Below are 18,206 nucleotides of genomic sequence, written 5' to 3'. Positions count from 1 at the left end.
ACACTATGATGGGGCAATGCAACTTTACAAATAGAAATACAAAAATAAATAAAATCAAGGTTCATTGCAAATATTTTTTGGGGGGGGGGTGGTAAAACAAGACAGATTCCACCAGCATCCGCTTTGATATAAAGCAAGAGGGCTTCAAATACAAATGTTGCATTTTAATTTTGTACATGTTGCACTGATTTGTCTTTTGATGTTACAGATTGATGTTGCAAAGGGTTCCACATGGCGAGTTGGTTGTAATCGATCTGCCCGTTGCATTTAATTGCAAAAAGAATAAGGATGTGAAGTGCATCTTTATTTTTTAAAAAAAATGGTATTTTGCAATGCTGGGGGAGGGGGGGATTGGACGGCGGGTGCGGGGTGCGCGTGCTGTTTGATTGGAACGTTGGGGGGACGCAATGGAACGTGGTGTCGGCAGGGAGAGAAAAAAACCCCACAGGATTCGGTGACATAAAAGCGGCGGCGCGAGCCGGAGGCCGGGCTAGAGTCCGGCGGGAGGATGTAGCAGCAGCACCCCCCAACCCCCCAATATCCACTTCACAACCCAGTGGTGTAGCGGCAGCTGGACAGCCTCCCTCAGCACACTCCCCCCCTCCATTCTCCCATGGTTCAGCTTCTATGCTGCCTGTCTTCCCCTCCCTCCGGAGCAGCTTCATAGACAACAACAGCAGCAGCAGCAGCGGTAGCAACAGCCGGTGAAAGATGAAGATGAAAGCCGAGAAGAGGTCGCCTTCCAGCGGCGGCGGTGGAGGAGGCGGCGGTAGTAGCAGCAGCAACGGTGGCGTTGGTGGAGGAGGAGGAGGCAGCAGTAGCGCCGTGGTCCAGGGGCCGGCCCCCTTCATCCAGGCTCTGGCGGCGGCTAGCAGCCAATATCAGGCATACGAGACGTACTTGGAGAATGGCATGATCTGCCTCAAGCATAAAATCCGAAACATTGAGAAAAGGAAGGTAACATGAGCATCTCCGCCTCTCCTCATAACCCCCTCCTCCCTCTCTCCTCCCTCTCTCCTATGGCTCTGAATCCATTTAATGTTACCTGGATAATTTCTGCAGTGTCAGTTGCTGCAGTCCAGCTGCATTGCATTGGGTTACACACTTCTCTCCCATCCGCGAAACAAAAATCATTCAACTCCGAAACTTTGTAATTTTAAAATATATATTTTTCCAATGCATTGTTTTGCTACTCGTTACGCAAAAATGTTTTTGGTTTTTTTTTAAACAGTACAGGTAACCTTACTTTTCTACATTGAGGACACAGGTTTTGCATTTGAAGTGTTAAAAGGGGCAGCGCCCAGATTGCGCAGCTAGATTTCCACCCTTTCTCAACCCCCCAAAAAACGTGGAATGCTTAAACACTAATTTGCGGAAGATTAAAATAGCAGCATAGTGAATGCCGTATTGGCATTCTAAATAATGCCAATAGGTTTCTAAATAAAACTGGACACTAGTTCACCCTGGGCAACATTCAATAATATTGCAGTCACAAACACACAGAACATGTTTGTCTAAATTGCATTCGCTGCCCCAGTTGTCTTCAGTGATAAATCACTGCACATAACATAAACAGCCCAAATGTGTAATCCCTTTGCACACTCACCAGGGAGCTTGGTCCCTTTTGCATTGCTTACATTTTCAAATATACATTTGCTTCAGACGGACCTGTGTCCCCAGGCTGGAGTTGTTTGCATAAATCTCTCTATCGACCTTCCAAAAAAAGGTTGTAATGTGAATAAGGCAAAATATCGCGGATGCTGCAGATCTGAAATAAAAACCAAAAGGTGCTGGGAAAACTCAGCAGGTCTGGCAGTATCTGTGCAGAATCCAATATGGGAACTGCCGAGTTTCATTTTCCAGCACGTTTTTACCTTGTGTTAGTAAGCCGGTTGTGTTTTTTTTATTGCTGAAACGTGCCAGTCTAAGTAACTTGCTCGAAAGCTGCTTCATACTTCACAGAAAGGAATTGGTTCACCATGTGTCCTGTTGGAATGCATGCGGCAATTGACCTACCATTGCCCTCTTTGTGGTGAAGCTTGTAATGTTGCTTGTTTTATGCAGCATTTTGTGCACTTTACATCTTTCAGTGGATGACAGGAATGTTGCAGCTTGACATTGAGGTTACATTGTGAAACAGAAGTATTTCTGCTATTGAATATAGTTTAATGAATTTAACAATGGAAATGCAGTTGAACACTTTTTGTTTTAAAAAAGTGAGCGAATACTCAAGATGCATGACCATGTGGTCTCATTCTTTTTCCAGGCAAAACTGGATGACTATAAAGAACGCCTAAAACGAGAAGAACTTAATCAGGATCAGTTGGTATGTATGTTTGAATTGATTCATACTGGGGGCTGGTAATCTTCTAAACTGATTATTTTCCGGTTGCACAACACTTGCCATTGTTCTTATCAAATTGACAGTGTTCTCTTCCATTAAGCTTGAACAATTTTGGCATTCCCTGGGCTACCTGTACAGGCACAATTACTTTGTGCATCATCTTACCACTTAAACTAGATTTTGTATGAAGTCTTGCTTTGGAGATATTAAATTGCCAACTTAAAGGGTGAAGTGAGGCTTTCACAGCTATTGGCAGTTTTTTGCTGGATTCTGGATGCAAAATACACTCCAATGAAACTACAATGAAATACTGCAATGAAACTACATTGAGCATGCAAATGACAATACCCAAAGTCTGGAATCGTTTTGTACGCTGCTCACCAACCCTTGATTTTAGCTGATCCAAACTTCATCTGCCTGTCACTGTTTCAGTTTGTATTTTGCCTTTTATGGTGAGATGTCCTGCAAATGTTGCACTAAGAGCTTGATCAGGCAGAATCTGACACTCAGCCATTTGAGACTTGATCGGTGAACAGGCTGGTAGGTTTGGTGATCAAGAGGCCATACAGGAATTTTGAAAGTGAGGGTGATATCTGTGATCAAACAACTCTGAGCATAGGTGGCAAGTTAGTATCCAGGCAGCAGAAGTTGAATGACTTCCTCTTTTTAAAGGTGCTAACTAGGAGAGCGATGGAACAGTTAAATCTTGGTGTAACATGATCATGGGTGAGGGTTTCCCAAAAGGCAGTGTTGTATGACAGTGGAAGCAAACTATCTCTATGATGGACTTGATGTAGGGTTGTGCTTCTCTTGGGATCAATTAAGGTTACGAAGCCTGACAGTGGCTAGGGAATGGAGTTTGAGGAGGGGGCTAAAGATAATGGTTTCCAGCTTCCCAAAGTTTAATTGGAGAAAATTTTTGATCATGAATCCCGATAATCAATTGAGACATGGCATTTGGATGAGAAATGGGATGGGGTCCTTGTTGGGAACTCCAGAAGTTGGAGTAAGATGAGTAGGAGCCACAGCAGGTTCTGTGTAACATTATCCTGTGGTGCCTATGCACATTGGCACCTTGTTTGTGACATCTGGCATTTAAATCACCACCTTTGTAATTGTTGCATTTGTTACCCCTCCTCTTCTGGCCTATGCTGACCAGAGCAGCTGGTTGTGTAAAGCTAGAGAATCAGTAAACTTGACATGATCAAGAATGGGGACATCCATCACCAGAAATGGATCTTTCCTCTCCCTATAAGCACCATCATTTTGTCTGTCTCTCTCTATTGTGCAATATGTAGGGAGAGGTAAGAGGAAAAATCAAATGAGCTCCTCCCAGATGAATTGCATTGCTGCGGTATTTTTTTGGTTGTTTTGTGACCTAATGAGAAGTTACTTGTTGAGGGGGGGAAAAAGGCAGTTACAAACAAGTAAGGGACAAAAGCACTCACTTAATTATTGAAGGCTTGATTCCCTATTTTGCAGGAGAAAACAACTTTGATTAGAATTATGCTTTTTAAAAAACTGGTGCAAATATTTTAAACAGTTCCCAACTACTCAGTAAACTGGCCCCTCTTGCTAAGATGCCATAAGCAAAGCTTGACAATCCCTGAGTGACATTAGAGTCATTGAGGTCTTGGGTTTGTTAATGTCTGAAACAAAACCATAATGCCGTCTTTCACAGGATGCCGTAGACAAATATGAAGAAGTAATTCATAATCTGGAATTTGCCAAGGAGCTGCAGAAAACCTTTGTTGCACTCAACCAAGAGGTAAGATCTTTCATTTGCTGTTAAGGGTTTGAGGGTTGGATAATGAGTACTGCAGTTGAAGTTGTATCGTGCTATCTGCTGTCCCTGATTGTTGTAAATGTCAAGATATGGAATTACCGTTGCTGCAACAGCTAAGCTTTCAATTTGCTAAGCCAACATTGAATAATTGGTTACCAATCATGCTTGGATGTGATATCTTACTTTAATTGTCATGTTTTAACGATGTCAATTCCAGTTGGCAGATTGGAATTGTGCAATCTTTTAGTATTTGGGTTTAAAATTGCCTCTGGTTTAGGCAGCTTTGTGTGCGGTCTGCTGGAAATGCAAATTTACACTAACATCTTAAGGTTGATAAAGGACAGTGATCTAAAGAGCGTGAACTAATTTCTCCTTTCCTTCCCAAATCCCTGAATGAAAGCATGTGAAGGCCATTTGCTGTGCCACTTCAAACTGAGATTAGTGAATTGAACCTAGGCCTGTGTCTTAATCTGGTCTAGTTGGTTGACTAATCAGTTAATTGGACTAATTATCAAAGGGAGCATTAGATTTTGGTGTAAACTCCATTATATTTTATTTTGAACAGCTGCTAAAAGCACAAAAGAAAACGCTACGACGTGAGCAACTTATGAGGACAGAAATGGAGAAGCGCCGTCTTCGTACAGTATTGCATATTAAATATGTACTAGAGAACTTCAAACAGGAGCATGTTCAGAATGACTTCAGAGATGGCATTAATGGTGCATTTATTATTTCACGGAAGGAAATCAACTTCCTCAAGGACTTCTGCAAACTTGCTTGCCCTGAAAGGGATGAAAGAATGTCGTAAGTAATGGCTTGACATGAGGTGGTTTGCTTCATCTGTTTGGCATTTACAAAACCTCTCCTTGGCTTAATGGTTGCCACTGACTTTCGTTGGTTGCCCCTTGAGAGAGTGCAGTCCTTGTGGTGAAAATGCTGTTGGGTAGGGAGTTCCAGGCTCTAAAATGGATATTAGTCATATTTACTTGCAATTCAAACACTCTGCTTTTGAAATGTAGATAGGTGATCAGCAAATTTAGCCATCCATCTAAAGTGATGCTTCTATAGACTTGTGAAACAAGATTAACAGTTGGGAGTGCCTGGAAGAGATGTTTGAGAATCTCCATATCTTTGTTCCATTTTAGTATCAATCTCGAAGGAGCACCTTGATATAGGAAGGCAACTGTGTGTGGAGCACAGCAAGGGGTTAGAATAGATTAAAGTGGAGTATCTGTTATCACTGGTGAACAACTGTTTTTGTGGGAGTGAGTCTTTGGAAGAGATTTTTCTTTTCCACTCTGATTTGGATGGTGGCAGTGTTGCCGTGGTATCAAGTGATGTCTTGGTTGCTGCAGAGGTTGAAATTGCCATCAATTAGCATCATGGGGGCAACTATGCACTCAGCACTACTTCCTGTCTCACTTAATATTGCTAATGAGCTATATATGTTTGCTTATAGCCTTGTTTTCCTGCAGTGTTCCTTGAGAAAGTGAATGCAAGAAGAATTTTTGATAGCAGGTTTTACAGTAATGTCTTGAGTGTATTAATCCAGTATCTAAACCTATTTCTTGGGATGAAACTGCACCTCTGCCTCTGATTTTTGGTTTGGAACAGATTTAATACATTTCCATGTCATTGGGGGTGCAAGGGGATTTTCCTGGGGCTTCCCAGTGGGTGGGAGAGGGGGGGGGGGGGTGGGGAGCGGTCTTGCATTCAGCTGATCTTAGCTTAACAGACTTGTGAAGACTGTATGCTGTTAAGATGTTTTTATTTGACCAACACTTACAAAGAACAAAAAAATTACAGCACAAGAACAGGCTTTTCAGCCCTCCAAACCTGCACTGACCATGCTGCCTGACTGAACAAAATCTCTTACCCTTCTGGGGGCCTCTGCCCTTTAAAAGTCACTCTCATATCTGCTTACATGACCACCTCCAGCAGTGAGTTCCAGGCACGCACCACCCTCTGTTTTTTTTTTAAAAAACCAACTTGCCTCTCCTTTTAAACCTTGCCCCTCGCACCTTAAACTTATGCCCCCAAAATAATTGACTCTTCTGCCCTGGGAAAATGCTTCTGACTATCCACTCTGTCCATGCCCCTCATAATCTTGTAGACTTCTATCAGGTTGCCCCTCAACCTCCGTCATTCCAGTGAGACCAAACCAAGTTTCTCCAACCTCTCTCCATAGCTAATGCCCTCCATACCAGGCAACATCCTGGTAAATCTTTTCTGTACCCTCTCCAAAGCCTCCATCTTTCTGGTAGATGGCAAGCAGAATTGAACACTATATTCCAAGTACAGCCTAACTAAGGTTCTATAAAGGTGCAACATGACTTGCCAATTTTTAAACTCAATGCCATGGCTGATGAAGGCAAGCATGCTGTATGCCTTCTTGACTACCTTCTCCACTTGTGTTGTCACTTTCAGTAACCTGTGTACCTGTACACCCAGATCATTCTGTCTATCGATACTCTTAAGGGTTCTGGCATTTACTGTATATTTCCTATCTGTATTAGACCTTCCAAAATGCATTACCTCATATTTGTCCGGATTAAACTCCATCTGCCATCTCTCCGCCTAAGCCTCCAACCACTTATTGGGAGAGAGGTGGTCAGAAGATTCTAACCTCTGACGTTACATCACATGAGCACAACAGATATACATGTCTGAAGATTTGATCCTCCTGCCCAACTGTCACCCAAGCTGGACGGTCCAATTACATTAGTACACTTTATTTACTTTGGCCAATAGCATTCTACCTGTCAGCAGAATTAGGAATTCATCGGTCAACTGAACCCAGAAGTTCTTTTCCCTGTTGCCTAGTAACCTTACCTACGCAAATCTGGTAGGTTCAAGGGTGCCTCCTAACACCTGCAGTCCTGAGAACTAGAAGGGAGCTATCTTCTCTGGTCTGTTTTCTGTCCCTTTATCAGCGGAGGTTGAATTGCAGCTATTCATTACAGCTAGGAGCTGAATCCTTCCATTCATTTCGATAACCTTGGATGCCAGTAGCTGCCTGGCCTGCCCCTGATAATAGGGTATATGCTTTATGCTTCATTAGATCTGTCTAATTAAACTTATTTCCCATTATGCTAAGGGGTAAATTGTCTGTTGGCCAAAACTCTCAAGAAAATACAAAAATACAGTTTAACTCTAATGCTTGTTCAAAAGATACTTGTACAGACAATACATATATAATATATAAGGGAGGCACACTGTGGTCCCTATTTTAAACTAAACTTGTTTTAATAGTCTGAAAAGCAGGGATTTCTGTATACCCTGCTACGGGGAGGCAAGCCATTTACTGAGGTGCTGGTGTTTACATCCCCAGTGATGGGAGTGAAAAGGAATGACCTTGAGTTTTGTCTTTTCAGCCTTGAAGATCAAATAGAATTGGTGTCAAATCAAATGTGGGAGCTGTTAGAAGGAGCTGATAAAATGGTGGCTGGTAGCACCTGTAAGTTCAAATCTTTTCCTTGGTGAATTTGGACTTTTATCTTGTGTACTAATATCTGTCAGATTTGTGACAGTTATACATGCTCAAATTTCTGGACTGAATATTCTTGTTGATGCGGAATAGTGACTATCCTCTAAATTTTTTCTTCTCCTAGATAAGCACCTGAAGGAGGCAATAAGCAAATTATTGAACTGTGCCTACTTTGATAGAATTCCAGTTCCTCACAATGGGTTGCTGGATGATGACACTGAAGATAAAATCAAAGAGGTGCAAGTAACTTCCAAGGCCTTGTCTGGAAAGGAATCTGGTATGTGAAATGGCAAGATCCCACTAGCCTATATTTTTCAGTTTTTCTATGACTGATGAGGTAGCCCGGCTTTCTGTCACTCTCCTTGTTCTCATCTGATGGAGCATCCAGAATCTGGACAATTTTGAGAAAATTAAAATCAATGGGTGGAATTTTACAGCCACTTTTGTTGGTGGGATCTTCCAGTCCTGCTGAAATGGATGGACCTTTGAACAGCTTATTGCCTTTCTGACCCTGCTCGTACCATAATGTAGCTGTAACATTTCACCCAATGCATCTACTATCTGCAGCTGTATCTTTCAAGATCCTAGGCTGAAGTCCCATTAGGCCCTGGGGACTTGTCAGCTTTTGATTTCTGATTTTCTCTCCCTTTTCCCTGCTGATCACTTTACCTTCCTTGCTTTCACCTCATTCCCCAGGTTTCTTCTGGGATATTATTTGTGTCTACCGTGAAGACTGATGCAAAATATCTATTCAAATCTCCTGCAATTTCCTTATTTTCCAATATTAATTCCCCATTCTTGCGGACCAATGCTCATACCTCAGACTCTTGGTATCAGTTTTGATGTTTCTAATTTCTCTTGTATTTCAATTTCTTAATCTTTTAGTAATTATTTGCTTTATTTTACACTCTGTTCTGACCTGCAGAATTGTACATTTAACTTTAGCCATTGATGGGGCATTGACTATCTTTACTGATTATTCTGAAATATCTCCTCCGCGTCTGCCACTGCATGATCTATTGATCTCTCCTTGACCTAATTTTGCAGTTCATTTTGGCCAGATGCCCTCAAAATTGCCCTTTTTTTTAAAAAAAAATGTCTTAAATGCACTCCCATCTCAGACTGAAATTCATGGACACCTTCACTAGGCCATTCACATCCTATTTTATTGCATGTTGCCAGATCGGCATGCTGTCTGCTATGTCCATCGAAAGTGTTGCTCTAAGAAACTTGTGACAACACTGAACTCATGATCCAGGCTAACTCTTGTCGATCTGATTTGTTCAATCCATATACAGATTAAAATCGCCTATGATTAATCGCTGTACCTTTCTTACACGCTCACTGTATAGCTGGTCTGTTATGACCGTGAGGAGGGGATTGAATTAGCGCGCTCCTATTTGGTCGTCATGATTGATCACCGCAAAGGAAGTTTTTTTCTTTAGTCAAGGATGTACCCGTTCCAAATCAGAATGTCTTTAATTGTGTGCAATAAGGAACCAATCAAATAAGGGTTTCTTGCATCAAAGAGCACATTTATTAACTACTAAAACGTGCACATGCCCAAACTAAGGCCACCTCTATTGGACTGTCATTCTTCATTAACAGAGCTACCTACTCGCCTTTTCCTTGCTTTCTGTCCTTCCTAAATGTCATGCATCCTTGAACATTCATGCCTCAGTCTTTGTCGCTATGCATCCATGTCTCCAATGACTATCAGATTATTTATTTCAATTTGTGCTGTTAATTCATCTTTATGAATGCTACTTACATTTGGCTACAGAGCCTTTTAGTTCTGTCTGCTATCTTTGTAACCTCTAGTCTTGGTGCACTCTTTGGTTTGTACATTCTGATCATTAACATTCTTACCTTGCTCTTTTGCCATCTCTATATTTCTCATTTACTCCAACTTAATCCTTTGCCCCTAATTTCATTTTAAAGTCCTCTCTATTGCTCTGGTTATGACTAGACACTGTTCAGGTAAAGGCTGTATTAATGGTGCAGCTCCTACTTTCCCCAGTACTGGGGTCTATGCTCCATGAATTGAAACCCATTCCTCATACACCAGTCTTTAAGCAGTGCAGTCCTTTATCACATCTGATTTATCCTATGCCAAGTTTTTTTGTGGCTCAGATCATGATGTTGAAATCATTCCCTTTGAGTTTCTACTTGGCCTCTAGCTGGTCATACTCCATAAGCAGAATCTATTTCCTAGTTTTAACCTTTGTCATTGGTACATATGTGGACCATGACCACTGGATCCTCCCCTCCCACTGCAAATTCTTCTCCAATCCAGAGCAGATATCCTGAACCTTGACCAGATAGACAACGCAGCTGTCTGGATTCCTGCTCTTGGCTTTACTGTCCCCAATTATTTAACTCCCCTCACTTGAATGGCTTCCTGTGCTGTGGTCAGTTTGCCCAGCCACCCTGCTGCTGCTGCTTTCATCCATACAGGCTGCAAGAACATCGGACCTATTGGACAATGGCAAAGACTGAGGCTGTACCTTCTGGGTACACCTTCCTGTCCCTGCCCACTGACCAAATCAGAAGACCTTGTCCTAAGAGGTATGACTATGACTGCTGCCTGGTACATAGGCTGGGATTTTACAACCTTGTTTGGGCGAGGCTCATAAAATCCTGCCCAAGGCCAACAGAGCATTCTGTTCTCTGGCCAGAATTTTACTGGCTCAGCATTTAATGGCTCAAAGTGTCCAGTTAACTGTCCCCAGCTCTGCTGCACCAGTGTCTGCAACTTGGCCACTAGCTCGCTGGCTGCATCAAAGTTTCTCGAGCTGCAGGCACTGACTGCACAGAGACTAGGATCCGAGGGCACAGCCTCAAGAGTAAAGGGATGACCCCTTAGAACAGAGGTGAGGAGGAATCTGTGGAATCCATTGCCACAGAAGGCTGTTGAAGTCAGTTCATTGAGTGTATTAGATAGGTTCTTGATTGGTAAGGGGATCAAAGGTTACAGGGAAACGGTGGGAGAATGGGGTTGACAAAAGTCAACCATGATCAAATGGCAGAGCAAACTCAATGGGCCGAATGGCCTAATTCTGCTCCTATCTCTTATGGCCCTGGATTACACTGGCATCCAGGAGCTCCCACATTCTGCAGTTACAATTCTTTGCCAACCTGGCCATCTTTATTACATGCTAAACTTTTTTGATTCAGGTCCTGAATGCATTCTTACAAGTGTGGAGGCAGATTCTATCGAGGCACTAGTGGGGGAAAAGGCAGGAAATAGTACTAAGACATGATGGGGCTAAATGGCCTCCTGCAATGTGACGATTCTGTGCTTTATTTTATAATTAAGCACTGCTACTCCCAACCTTGCAGTAAGGTGTGTTTTGAAGATAAAATATCCACCAACCAATCACTTGTGTGTTTTCATGTGATGTCAACTTGGATTTCTCTCTGAACATGGTCGCTCAGCTCTGGAGCCACAGTGGATAATTGGAAAGCTATGGTGGTGGTTACTGCTTCAGGGCCCTGTTTTCCACCATTGACGTGACTTCCCCTCCCCTTGTTCTGTAAATATCTAAGTTATATTATTGGATTTTTACCATAATGATCTGAATGATTTGGCAGCCCATTTAGCTCAGTTGGCTGAACAGCTGGTTAGCGATGCAGAGCAACGCTGACAGTGTGGGTTGAATTTCTGTACTGGTTGAAGTTATTCATGAAGCCCCTGCCTTCTGAGCCTTGCCCGAGATGTGGTGGGTTTTAAACTGTTTTGCTGTATTATCATATAGTTTCATAATTTAAAATCCAAATTTATTTAATAATTGGCTTTAAATTCCTAGACTGCTGTGTAGTTTGACCATTAGTTCAGCTGTCTAGATTACTAGTTTAGTAACCCAATCACTGCTTCTGTACCTTGCATGGCTTCATTAAATATTAAGACCTGAATCTGCATTTAACTTAATCTTTCAGCTTGCCTCCTAATATCCACTATTGATGAACGAGGACTGATGTAATCCTTTCCTTTAGGTTGGATGTGGAGAAGTCTTGGTATTGTCACACTGCACAAACTATTCTGTAGTGCATGTTGGTAGAATTGGCTCTAATGAGGGCTTTCCCTTTAATTCTGCAAGTGTAAACATACATTTTCCCATAAGTGTTTAATTTTTTTTGTGGTTTTGGTTCTTTAGTGATTGGGTGAAGAAGCTCTATTCCTTTTTCATAGGATTGAATGCTTTGTGATGGGGCTTAGCCCTATGAGTTCACTGGCCTTGGTTTTCAATAGCATAGCCACATTTTTGGGAGCCTTGCCCAGTTTAACAGTATTGAGTTTTTTTGACTTTGGAATCCTTTTTTTTGCTTCAAACGCATAAAGGAAGGCACAACTCAAGAAACCTCTTGGGCAGAAGATGTGGTGCTTCAGTTTTGATAAAGAAACTGCCCTGAAAAGATGATCTGTCCTTTTCACATGCTTGGGAAAGATGAAATTATTCTGCAAGTGTGAAGAGGTGACTTTAACAGCAAGGAACATTGAGTACTGATGTATTCTTTCATTGTTTTGACCATTTGACTTTTAAATATATATAATTCTGAACAGGGTTTCCATATTTGTGCAGTCTTCTGTCAAGCTTTCAATCTTATTGAATGATTTAATCCCTACATGATTTGATATCTTATAAACTGTAATAGCAGTGGCAGTAATCATGCATTTGAACCCAATGCCATCATATTTGTGGATCTTGCAGCTCTTGCGAAAGGTTTTTGTGTGTAGCTGTAAGTAGGGGGCCCCATGTTTTCAAAACTGGCTTCAGGGTAAACTTGGTAGAAAACCTTAAAGAAATGACTGGATACCTCTTGGAGATTAGCAAAATGTTGAACTGTTAGACTTGGTGCAGTTGCTTACTTGTAACCTTTGAGTTTTAAACTTGCTGCTTTTTTTATTGCAGAATCTGACCGGCATTTTTTGTGCTCGAGTGAAATGCAGCCAAGAGAGGTACATCATTTTAGTTTTGCTCATAGCTATCCTCCCCAGATTTGGGTTTTGGAGGCTTTTACACTGTTGAGAGGAAATTTTGAAATGAGTACCAGTTACATGGTAACTTTGTGCTGCATTTAGTTGGGTTCTGTTTTCCTATATGCACTTCAAATCGATAATAGGCTGGGGAAGCAAAACTTGTTTAGATCATGCTTTCCACATGCTCTGACTCACAATCACTGTTTCGATGTAGGAAATGCAGCAACACGATTCCACAAAGAACCGTTGAATAACCAGGTTTATTTTTGGTGTTTTGCTAAGTATTGGACAAACCTTATGAGAGCCCCCTCCCCTATCAATAATGCCAAACTCCCTCAGTACTGCAGTGGTCTGCCTAGATTATGCAATCTTCTGAGGCATCCAAACTGAAGTTTGGATGCCTCAGAAGGTCGTATGGGTTTGAGATTACTACCACTGAACCATAAACTAATATTCACCGTGGATGGGATTTTCCAATCGCACCCAGCCAGAGACTGGAAATTCCAGCCCAAGGTCAACAGATCTTTAATGGTTTGCCAAACTCCGTCCCACCTGTGATGATTCCTTCAGTGGGCAGGACTGGAAAATTTGTCCCAAGTGTGCTGCTTTTTTACACTCAAATGCGTTTTGTTCATGCTAAAAAATTTTAGCTGGTTTGTGATGCAGAACTATGCCAACAGCACGGGTTTAATTTCCATATCTGCTGAGGCTATTCGTGAAGGATTGCCTTCTCAACCTTGCCCCTTGCCTGAGTGGTTCTCTGGTTAATCACAATGTCAGCTCTCTCCCTCAAAGAGGGGAGAGTCTATGGTCAAGTGGGACTGTGGCAACTTTACTTTTATATTAATATTTCAAAGCCAGATTTATTTTAAGAGAATTTATCTTTTGCAAGATTCACTTATAAGTAGCTGAACAGAAACTGATTTGAAGCTGACGATGAAGAAATTGGTAACCGCATTGTGAAAGCACTAATTTCTCATTGTCAACCTGACCCATTGAGGCTTTTTCAGTGAGGTGAATTTGTACTGCTGGACTGATCATCTTCGCTTTTGATCAGAGGTTGCCTCAACAATCATCTCTTGAGCAGTGATAACTTTTGTGCTGGACTTGTGCTCATCATTGGAGGATAGTGAGCAATTAGCCTTTTCCACTTCAGTAGAATGAGCAGAAATTGGGAGTTTGTCTAAGTGTTTGTTCTGATGCTTTGCTCATAGTGGTGAGTGGAGTTAAATGTAATCAAACTTGTTTCTTTTAGTTTTTGAATAGGCAATACCTGAACAAAAATGACTATGCTGTAAAACAGCCAGAGAAACCAAGGAACTGGGAAGCAGAGTATGTTAGCAGGAAGCAAGAGGATGTTCCCAAAAAATGGGACACTGGTTACGTCAGTAGAAAGCAGCATGAGGAAACGCCCCCTAAAAAGTGGGACGACGAGTACATTGATACAAAACAGGACAAGGAACCCCTCAAAAAATGGGGTACAGAGTACGTCAATCAGAAGCTGGAGGAACAGCCCAAAAAGTGGGATGTACAATATGCTGACGTGCCGGAGACACCGAGGTGGGAATCGGGATCCGTCCCGAAAGAATCAGCTGAACCAAAGAGAAATCTGCCTGAGCCCAAAGAGGTGAGAAGGTAGCAGGCTTTGGCCAGGAAATGCTTGTATTTCATGACTAATGGTCCTCTTTTTCTCTTTAGAAACGGGATCGTATATCAAAACACGAAACTGAAGCAAAGCAAGTGGGTAAAACCTAATTTGCTTTGAAGCACCTACTGGTGGTGATGAATGGCTTGTTTGTGAAAATGGCGCACACATTTTTAACTTTGCTGTTGGCAACTATGGTGGGGTGAAGCTTTGGAACACAAATAACAAAAGGAATTTCTTTTCTTCTAATGGACCTAATTTTTGGAATGAGCCTACAGCCAATCAAGTAGATCTCGAACCCCACATTTGCTCTCTAACAAACTCAATTTCAGCAAATTCTACTCTATACCTACCTTTTGGTTGTGGATAAGGAAGGAAATGTGCCATAGTGTTAAATTGGCTAGCATGCTCTGACCCAACGCATGATTTAAAATGGCTTTTCACCTGACTGGTAGTGTAGGTTATGTATTGGAGGACAGGTATCTAAAGCTTGAGGTTGGCTAAAGTGATGAAACAGTCTCCCACGCCCCTTTCAGCTGGGTCTTGTTTTCAGATTGGGCTCTTGTTGATGTCTATTGGTTTCTAGTTTCATATGTATTGTAGCAAAAGATTTTGTCTCCTTGTTTTGGGGCCCTGGGGAGGGGGGATTATTTTCATGAGTCCCAGGAACCATGGTGACAATGTACAGGATTACTTGCGTGCTGGACTCGCCTTGGGTAAGTTCACCTTGCTACCAGAAACGCACTTCTCGATTGAAAAGCAAAATTCTTCTTTGGTTTTCTAGCCTCTTTTTGCCATCTGACTTGAGCAGAATATTTTGCAGTTAGTTGTGGATCCAGGTTATATTTCTTGGATGTGCATGATGGAAATTAGTAACTGACACCAAGGAAAAGCTTGCAACCATCACCTAGCTGGGAATTTATTTTTTTGTTCACTTTTGGTAAATCTACAATAACTTCCAATTGTTTCAGTATGAGGGAAAAAATGCCACAGCCAACAATCTGGTTGACCAACTGGGACTTGAGGGGTGATCTAAAGCACTAGCATTTCTTCTAACCCTGATTAGCTAATAGGTTCCCCTTTTTTCTGCTCGGTACCACAAATCAGTGCAATATAGCACTGCTCATTCAAAGGTAGTGCAAGACTTTGCATGCACCTGCATTTTCAAAGGGTTTAAAATATCATATGGTTGTCATTGTCGAGCAAATACTGGAAAGATAGTTGCTACATAAAGTTAATTGTAGCATTTGCTGAAATAATTGGATGATCCTGTTTTAAGCAGCTGTTTCCTTGGTTTGAATTTTAATGAGGAACTCCTCTTGTGAACTGGTTTAAATCCTTTTGTTAGGTGTCAAAGGTGGTGCAGCAGGTTACTGGAGAGTTCTGCTCAAACTCGTCACTGCCAAAGGATCCAGAACTCAGGAGGCAGAAGCTTCAAGACCTGATGTCCCAAATACAAGGGACATGTCATTTCATTCAGGCATGTATTTTTTTTGCACATTGTAGGTTCCTGTCCCAGTGTTCTAATAAAATGTTTTTGTATTTTTCCTTTCACCAGTTACTCTTGATCATAAGCTTCAATTGGCATTTTTTATATAGATTTTTCAGAAGGAACTTGAAATGGCAAATAGACTTGTTAGCATTTGAAGGACAGTGGCAGTGTGGAAAGAATTAAAGGGACAATGTAGAATGGCAGTGTTTGCAGCTTGCTCCCCAGGCCTCTTGGGGATCCTAGATTTGGTACATGTATGCAGATGACTTGAATTTAAAAATAGTCGACTTCAGGAGAACATAGATGAGCTATGCAAGTACATGTTGGCAAGAAGACGCAGCCTTTTTTAAGCTAAATAAAATTTGAAATGGGGAACAAATCGTGTATACACAGATATTTGAATTTGACAAGACCAGTTGGGAAGGTTGTTAAATAAAATAAATGAATGACTTTTTGACTAATGTACCTACTCCACATGACATTCAGTGGTTCAAGGTGGCTCCAATCACTTTGGGCTGTTGGGGGTGGGCAATAAATCCCTTAGCCTGGAATGTTTTTTCCTTCAACAAATTAGAATATCTTTACAAAAGGTGGTTAGATCTTAGCTGGAATGTAATTGAAATCAGGATGCAACTAGGAAGGATGTTGATGGGGAATGAGACTGGTTGGTGTTCCATCACCTACCAAAGCTCAATGCAGAAATGTTGTGCTGAATGTTATTGGTTATTAACGGAATGGAACACTGTTTGGCTAAAGGCCAAGTGACCAGGATGACCTGTTCAAGTCACTTCACCAGTTATCAGTGTTTTCTGTTTAGTTCTGTAGTCTTATCTATGAATTAATAATTGCTTTTTTGTTATGTTGCATTAAACAATTTGAATGTTACGCTGCTCCATTTATTTGAACTACTAGTCAACTTGAACATTTTTTTGTTATTACAATCCTAGGATTCTATGTTGGATTCTGACACCCCTTCACAAAGTGCTATTGGATCACAAAAGGCTGCAATCTCTCTCAACACTGCAGGTATGGTGCTTTTCTGACTAAGATTTATTATTGGACCTCAGTTAAACTACTTCCACCTGCAGTGCAAGGTAACCAACATGCAGCCATTCTAATTTAAAGCTATACTTGTGCTTGGATATCTGAAGTTGGGTTTTGATGAGTTGTAAGAGCTTTAAAGCAAGGCACTTTGTTTAAAACTTTTAATGGGTGTTAACACTTGCTAGTAGACATCTGGCATCAAGAAATTGTTCACTTGAAGTATGTACGTGAGAAAAGCAGAAGGGCTTGTGTTTGAGCATTGGCAAGATCTGCGATTTAGTAATGGCACAATTTTTGGAGAATTAAATGTTGCTACAGTTTTCAGGTTAGTGAATGGATTTAATAAAGGCAAAATGCTGGAGACCTGAAATTACAATGCTGAAAAAACTCAGCAATCTGTCGGGAGAGAAACTGAGAGTCCATATAAGATGCTGGACCAGATGGATTTAATTGTTGAAAAATCAAATGTGGCTCGCTCTCGTCCTTTTAACTGATGAGACAGACCAAGCCTGAAACTAATCATGTATTTTTAGTGAATTGCTGCTTTCTGGGAAGTGCACAACCAGCAAGGAGAGAGATTTGCTCTGACCTTTAGCTGCTGATTCCCATGTGACTGAAGTGGAACTGTTGGATGTGGTCTTGTATTGCATTTCCTGAGCCCAAGTGCAACTGCCAGGCCCTTCACAGATCATGATGTGGAGATGCCGGCGTTGGACTGGGATAAACACAGTAAGAAGTGTCTCAGATCAGACGGATGTAATTTTGTTTAAAAAGTAGCTCTCAGTATGTTAGGTTTTTGTGGACTTTTTAAAAAAAAAAAATACTTGTGCTCCCAGTACCTCAATTAAGGTTCTTTTGTTTAAATTTCCAAAGCTTAATCCCTCCGGTCACAAACTTGCTCCACCCTTGCCAGATCTCTGTTCCCTTGACGTGACCTCGTATGTAATCCTCCAGCTGTTTTACAGCTTGGCCTCGTGCTTTAGCATTCCCTCCCCTCAGGATGTCATTTTATAAATTAACCTTTTGATTTAAGCTCTTGGTCAAGTGTTAACATTTGAGAATTCTAGTCCTTGGACAATTCTCAATGCTTTAGTGATTAAAGTGTTATGATTAAGTCTTTCAAAGAGAAACTCTGTGGGCTTATACTAAAACAGCAAATGCTGTATATTAAAAAGCAAAATCCCAGCTGGTCTGGCAGCATCTGTGGGGGAGGGGTGTTTGTAACGTTCTGTTGTGGGGAGGGGGGAGAGACGGTTGACGTTTCAAGCAGAGCTGCTGAGTTTTTCCAATATTCTGTTATAAGATTTCCAGCATCTGCAGTATTTTGCTTTTATTCTGCACAGTAGGCACTAGTTAGTGATCATCTTAGTCCCATAATACTATTATGGGACTAAGGTTAACTGAGCTATTTTTTCCTCCGATTTTTA

General features: G+C 41.4%; 1 protein-coding gene across 2 annotated transcripts in view; it reads left to right on the top strand.

Moving 5' to 3' along the window:
• Positions 1–398: 398 nt before the first annotated feature.
• Positions 399–18,206, top strand: part of caprin2 (caprin family member 2) — a 74,948-nt gene continuing 57,140 nt past the window's right edge. Inside the window, exons 1-11 of one of the 2 annotated variants that reach the window (XM_078221210.1) lie at positions 399–957; positions 2,267–2,326; positions 4,026–4,112; positions 4,696–4,934; positions 7,505–7,587; positions 7,742–7,894; positions 12,531–12,577; positions 13,854–14,225; positions 14,297–14,338; positions 15,592–15,723; positions 16,683–16,761. In XM_078221210.1, the coding sequence (XP_078077336.1) occupies positions 712–957; positions 2,267–2,326; positions 4,026–4,112; positions 4,696–4,934; positions 7,505–7,587; positions 7,742–7,894; positions 12,531–12,577; positions 13,854–14,225; positions 14,297–14,338; positions 15,592–15,723; positions 16,683–16,761 (1,540 nt within the window). In that variant the 5' untranslated portion in view covers positions 399–711. The remainder of the gene's footprint in view (positions 958–2,266; positions 2,327–4,025; positions 4,113–4,695; positions 4,935–7,504; positions 7,588–7,741; positions 7,895–12,530; positions 12,578–13,853; positions 14,226–14,296; positions 14,339–15,591; positions 15,724–16,682; positions 16,762–18,206) is intronic. The other variant, XM_078221209.1, reaches the window with a different exon arrangement.

Source organism: Mustelus asterias, chromosome 9, assembly GCF_964213995.1.
Source record: "Mustelus asterias chromosome 9, sMusAst1.hap1.1, whole genome shotgun sequence".
NCBI lineage: Eukaryota > Metazoa > Chordata > Chondrichthyes > Carcharhiniformes > Triakidae > Mustelus > Mustelus asterias.
This window is presented reverse-complemented; position numbering and strand designations above follow the sequence as displayed.